Source organism: Volvox carteri, assembly GCF_000143455.1.
Source record: "Volvox carteri f. nagariensis unplaced genomic scaffold VOLCAscaffold_13, whole genome shotgun sequence".
Classification (NCBI taxonomy): domain Eukaryota; kingdom Viridiplantae; phylum Chlorophyta; class Chlorophyceae; order Chlamydomonadales; family Volvocaceae; genus Volvox; species Volvox carteri.
Window position 1 is genome coordinate 1,551,859 of NW_003307556.1, and position 6,254 is coordinate 1,558,112.

The following is a 6,254-nucleotide window of genomic DNA, read 5'->3' on the forward strand; positions in this document are numbered from 1 at the left end:
CGTACAAGTGACATGTACATGTAGACATCTAACCGGAATCAGATGGAATTATCACAGTGACAGTTACTTTAGAGGTGCCCTCAACTCCCGAGGATTTTGTTTGTTTCGCTGGGGTCCCGAAGGTCCATACCAGAAGACCGGTGGTAGCGTGTGTGCAGATGCGGTGCACAGCCCATCAAGCACGTGTTGATAGTAAATTATCTTACGTCAGCACCACATAAAGCTTTGAATGGCATTTGAGGATTATACCGTCCTCTCTGCAGTCCAGTTAACGTGGTTGAGTGACGTCTTGTCTGAGGGTCTCCGACGTGCGGAATGGAAATATCGCCGCAGTCCCCTCGCCACCCCCTTTTACATAGGTGTTCCATCAGCCATGCCGTGAGGCTATCCAGGGTGTAGCTTCCCGTTAGAACGAGATATTGCTTAAACGCCATGCCACCCCTCACGGGGCTGCGAACAAGAAGGCGCCAGTAATGACCACCACCAGGTACGCTTCACATCCAATGTCAGCACAGTCTAGTAGCACCCAATAACCTTGCCGGATATACCAAGCACACCCATACCCAACAAAGCCAGGCATATACACTAGCACTTTTCAAATATTCGTACACCCAGTGCCCATACGAGGATACAGCACAGCCTCTCCCTCCCTTTTCAGCAACTTTCAGGCCCGGCAGATCGTTTTCGCTCCACCCTAGCGCAGCCAATGCCCTACCAGCAGGCGCCAACGTGTCTGTAGAGGGTACTTATTGAATTGCGGGGTCCCCGGAGGACGCTAACTGGAAGCATGTGCACGTGACCCCATTTATGTTGCCGTCGCTGATGCCGTGGACCGCTCTAACCATGGATTCCAGACTCTCTTTTTTAAAGCTCGTTCGTCTCGTTAGGTCGTCCGTCCGGATGTGTGCCCAGCTGCCAAGCTAGACAGTGTCATCTGTAGTGGACGTGACATTCGTGAGCGCCTTTGCTGCGCCACTCAAACTCACGCCTCATCGGCTTCCATGTCATCCACCGCCCACTCCATCTCGAAATCTTCTCACAATCGCCGTCCTCTTTGACGAGTGCCCGGAAAGGAAGACCTGCGATACTCAACAAACAGCGAGGCCACAACCGCCGGAGCGGCGCCTGCCCCCCGCCTGCCCTTCACTTGGCTGTCTAGGTACCCTTATTTGACTTTGAAGTAGATGATGATGATGATACCCGCCAGCAGGAAGCCGATAATACCGAACATGATAAGCTTGTTCTGCAACATGCGGCGACTCATGTTGGACAAGATCTTTCGCGCCTTGCTGATGTTATCGTCGGCGCCGTGGAGCGTGTCGCGGGAGTGGATAATGACCTCGCGCTGTGCGGCCAGGTTAGCCAGGATGCCGCTGCCCAGCTCCTGAGGGCCGGTTCAAGAAGGCATAGGAATGCAACCACATGAGATGGGAGCCACCCCCGCTGGCTTGTGGCATTTAAACATTAGGAAAGAACAAAGCTATAAAGGATGTTTGGGCAGGGGTAAACGTGTCAGCAAGTGACATGAGATCTAAACCAAACGCGAAGACAAAGGGCCCTGGAGGCTGGAGATAATAGCGATACACGCCACGTAGGCGAGTTGTTTCATGCATAGATAGTGCAGAAAGGGGTCGCTGCGAGCGTTAAACACCAAGGGGGGAGAAAGGGAAAAAATATAAATGGAGGGCTCGCTACTATGGGAAAGACCACTGATGACAGCAAATGAAAACAGAGCGACCGCCGCAGCATGGCGACGGCATCATGCAGCGGCTGCAACAATTTTGAAGGCAATAAACATGGGTGCTTGGGTCCCCGAGGTCCCAGCTTTCCATATCGCATTGCGAGACGCCCCCATATTACCGCTCCGCAGTCCGCACGGGGAAATTTAAAATGCAGCTATTGGCTATATGCGAGTCAGTGCCATAACGCAAGAAAATCGCCAGGGCACGGTTCCGGAGCGGCTTCAACCCGCCGCAAGCTCGATCTTCTCGAACGGGTGTGGCCATTCAAAGAAGCCAAAGATTCGCGCACACCCCGAGGGAGGCAGCAGCCTTCCCACGTCGTACGCCGCTTACTCCTTAACACAAGGCAGTCCCTCCCCAGCCATCGCCGTTCCCAGCGGCTTGCAGCGCCGGGCACGACCCTGAGGCTGGGAAGGAGGCAGCGCGGGCCCCATGGCCTCGCCCCGGGCCCAGGAGCGCAGCTCAAAAGAACCAGCGTGTCCGACGGTTCATGGTTTTGAGTGATGCGTCGGCGCGGTTCAGGTCACCGTTGGCTGTGCGGAGAGTGTCCTGGGCGTGCTGAATGGTGGCCCGCTGCTCCTGCAGCGCCGCCAGAACCGATGCCCCAAGCCCCTACGGGCGCCCGGGACACCAAGCGGCGGCGACGACGGGCATGAGGCCCCGTATTCGGGTCGTGACGTCACATGGCTTCACATGCATCGCGCACACAAGACGTACATGCATAAATATGGTTACCCACGCAAACGCGCAACATTCACGCGCCAACCGCGCCGCCATGGCAATGCCAAATCGTCCATGCCTGGCCCTGGACCGTCCAACAACGGCAAGGTCCAGCTCTCCCATCATGCAAGGCCATGTCCTCCCGCCCGCTGCCCCAGGCCTCCACACCATAGCCTGAAGCCCAGCCATAGCGTTAAACCGCTAAGTGCCCGACAGTTACGTGTGTTTACAAATAGCTGCCTGAACCTGGCAACCCAAGCAGAATGCGCCAGGGACCGTCGGGATGGCGATAGAAGCCGGGTGCCGAACGTCACGCCGCTATGGATACCCCCTGGCTTGGTCCTACGGGCTGTGCGCTACACTGCCGCGCCCTCCTCCGGCGCCATCAGGGCCCTTGCTGACCCGCTCGCCGACAACAAGACTCAGCGCTCTCTGCAGCTGCACCTCTGCCGCTTCCGGACTTTGCCTGCCCGCGTCCTGCTGCTTCCCGTCCAGCCTTCCCCCTTCTGCTCCCTTCTTTTACCCGCCCTGTCCCCGCACCTCTGTTTCGGCCAGCAACTTCTTTCCGGTTTGCAGCCGGTCGTTGGACTGCTCCAATTTAGCAGAGGCGGACAGCATGCGGTCGCGTTGCGCCTGGGAAGAGGACGCGTAGTCGATGCCCAGCCCCTGCGAAATGTTTTGGGACTTTAATGTAAAGAAAAAGGTGCTAGCAGCAGTCAGGCAAGGAGTAAAGCAACGCAAGGAGACAGGCGCGCCGTATCAGATAAGGTGTTTTATGGTATGCGCCACATAGTGTGATCTATGCGGCAGCTGTTGGGACGGGAGGTGCTGCATTGTTGTTCAGGCAACGCGTTCTCCCGGCGTTGCGTGAGCTAGCTGCCTAACCAAGTGTGAGTGAAGCGCCGGTGCGAGGCTGCGATGTGGGTTGCACAGCTTCTGCGACTTCTGTTGCAACTGCTCTTGCGAGTGCAACCACTGGATGTTGCGGTGCACAATGCAGTGTGGAAAAGGTGGTGTCTCGCCCCCCACATCCACTGCAGTCCCCAGAGGGGCGACCCACCAGCTCCGCTCGGGCGGCGTCGTACTCGCTCCCGGCTGCTGTCCTGGCCTTGGTCAACTGCTCTCTAAGAGATGCAAGGTCTGCTTTGTACTCCTTGACCTTGTTCTGGAGCTGCTTTGACCGTTCCGGAGCTACAGAGCGAGCTTCCATGTCCATTTTTTTGATCTAGAGCGAACCGTTTAGGTGGGTTGGGGGGCGGCACAGGGGAAGGCAAATGGCTCAGGGGGGAAGAGGCGTTCAAGGTAACCACCAATAACACAGCGAACACCCTGTTCGCAAAAAGGCACGCAGCAACAATCCAAATGCATCATACAATTTACTTACAATGTTGTCGGCTTCTTTAATGTCTGCGTCCACTTCTACCAGCTTCTTGCGCTTGGTCTCTGCAAGAAAGTTGCAGCCCAGCATATTCTTCCTCCCTCATGACCGACAAGCCCAAAGCTTCTGATTTTAAGGGTGCTGGTGGATAAGGCATAAGAGTTGAACCCTGCGCACCTCCGCTGAGAGTGATTGCAGAGTTGATTTTCCGAGAAATGTCCGTGCTCTTGTTACAGTACTCGTTTTCATACTGGTGAAACAAAGCGTTTGTGTCATCCATGTTGCAGATGGCAGCTTTTTATAAAGCAACTGGACGTGTTCAACAGCAACAAGGTATTGGTAGTAACACAGAACGAAGACCACGGCGAAAATCTTGCGAGGCTACGTAGCTATATGTATTACAAGACAGGTGAAGCAAGCTACAAGGTAGCGTGTTTGAGGAGCCGTTAGTTAGAACCTGCACTTGCCGCCGTGCAAATTACAACAGAAACAGGTAGCATCACAGCCTACGCTCCTTATTAGCTGCGGCTTTGCCTTGCTGTACTTCGGATAATTGGATATTACCCCCATCTTAAGTCCTTGAATGAAATATCGACTGTATGCCGCGTGTAGTGAAGCACAATGTTCCGCTTGACGATGACGAAGAGGAGCGCATCGAGGAGTCGAGCACTAGTGAAGAGGAAGAAGATGTAATAGAGGAAGAAGAAAGTGGTGACGAAGAGGAAGAGGACGATGCGCGGGAAGGTGCCAACGGAAGTGGCGATGCTCGCGTAGGCAGCAAGGCAGGCAAAACAGCGCAAGTTACAGCACGGGCATCGGAAACAGCGCAAGCTACCAGCGGTCGTCAACCTGGGGCGCCAGGGCGCCTCACAGTATCTTTGAGCGGCAAAAATGAGGTTTGCAAAGTGAGTGGTGCTGGCTGCTGGCTGGCCCCTGGGTCCGTGAAGAAATGATATGAACTCCAGCCGCATAAACTGCAATAGTGTAACCACGACGTCGTTATAAAGCAATGCTGATGTGGAAGGCTTCCCTGGCGGTTGCCAAATGTATGCGCGGAAGTCCTGACATTTCGCGGTGCACTTCCGTGTGCCTCGTGTGGGGGCATCTGTATCATGGCTTGAACCTAAATAAGTCCTGCTAATAATGAAAAAAATATGAAGAAGACCAGAGTTTGGGTTTGCAATTGTTATGTACATCTGTAAGATGCTAGCAGTAGTTTACGTTCCACGGGATTCTGCGCCGTAAGCACATTCGGTGGTGCTCCGCAGCCCTCCCTTACCCCCTAGGACAGCTTCAGCCCTGTGGGGCTCCCTGCGGCCCCGCCCGTACATGCCTACTACCAATCCTGCAGTACAGCTGCTCCGCTCTGGAGTGCACGCGGACTGGTTTGGTGCCCCATTTGCCCCGATCACGGCGTGTACGACCACAACCCACCCTCCATCCGTTCACCCACCCCAAACCAACCCCGAACCAGCAGCAGTTATGTACTTTGGGCGTCGGCATTCGATCCTTTTAGCTTTTTGTACACCATCCTTTCCTCCACCCTGCCCCCCCCCTCCCCCTGCAGGTGTGCGGCAAGCGGGGCCACAAGGCGGGGTTCGTGGGTGCCACCTACCTGGACTGCCCCAACAGTGAGTCGTGCTCGTCCTGCTCGTCCTGCTCGTCCAGAAACGGGGAAGCGGGGGAATGGGTCGTTCCGCGAGTATAAGGCCCCAAGGGGGGAGAGAAAGCAGCCGGGTTCCGTTTTCAGGGGACATCTGCGGAAAGCAATAATGAAAAAGGGGCTGCGGGAAGGGCCGCCCCAACCCAATTCACCTCTGGTCCGTCGTGTAGAGGACGAGGGGGAATAAGGCGGTGAGGGGCCCCGCAAAGTGAAATGCAACGAGCCGGTATGTGCGTGTGTGTGTGTGTGTGCGTGTGTGTGTGCGCTGTTAGAACCAGCAAAGCGCCACGGATCCCTCCCGGGTCCTATTACTGCTGACACCATTCACTGGTATTGTATGAGTGTATATTCACTTCCCAACATGCGTATGTGTGTGGGGGGGAAGAGGAGGGGGAGGGGGAAAGGGGGGGCATTGTAACTCACTGCCTCACTGCACCCACCCACCAACCAAACTCACACACGCATTCCTTCGAAACCCCACCCCACCCCACCCCACCCCCTCCCATAGGGCCCTGCTACCTTTGTAAGGGGGTGGGGCACACAACCGCCACATGCCCCTACCGGATAGCGCCGGGGCACGGCTGTACGGCAGCGGCGACGGCGGGGGACACGGCGACCCGAGGGTCGGTCGGCGGTAGAGGCGGCTGCCTGGGGCCCGGCCGGAACCTTTGCACGGCCCTCCGAAGCCGCGAGTGCCTTGGCAGGTAGGCTGTGTAGCAGTCAGCTTGCAGCGGGGGGCCGTGTGGAGGTT

The 6,254-nt window shown here is 56.2% G+C and overlaps 2 protein-coding genes across 2 annotated transcripts in view; one reads left to right on the top strand and one right to left on the bottom strand.

Moving 5' to 3' along the window:
* Positions 1–341: 341 nt before the first annotated feature.
* On the bottom strand, positions 342–4,120 carry vti1 (Qb-SNARE, VTI1-family; the record flags this gene model as incomplete). Its single annotated transcript, XM_002949266.1, has 5 exons — positions 342–1,384; positions 3,003–3,146; positions 3,523–3,687; positions 3,847–3,905; positions 4,018–4,120. The coding sequence occupies 5 exons, from the start codon at positions 4,118–4,120 to the stop codon at positions 1,166–1,168; spliced, it is 690 nt and encodes a 229-aa protein (XP_002949312.1). The 3' UTR covers positions 342–1,165.
* Positions 4,121–4,439: 319 nt separating this feature from the next.
* Positions 4,440–6,254, top strand: part of VOLCADRAFT_117128 (uncharacterized protein) — a gene marked incomplete at both ends in the record, with an annotated part of 5,798 nt that continues 3,983 nt past the window's right edge. Inside the window, 3 exons of the mRNA XM_002949139.1 lie at positions 4,440–4,745; positions 5,408–5,471; positions 6,012–6,207. Of these exons, the coding sequence (XP_002949185.1) occupies positions 4,440–4,745; positions 5,408–5,471; positions 6,012–6,207 (566 nt within the window). The remainder of the gene's footprint in view (positions 4,746–5,407; positions 5,472–6,011; positions 6,208–6,254) is intronic.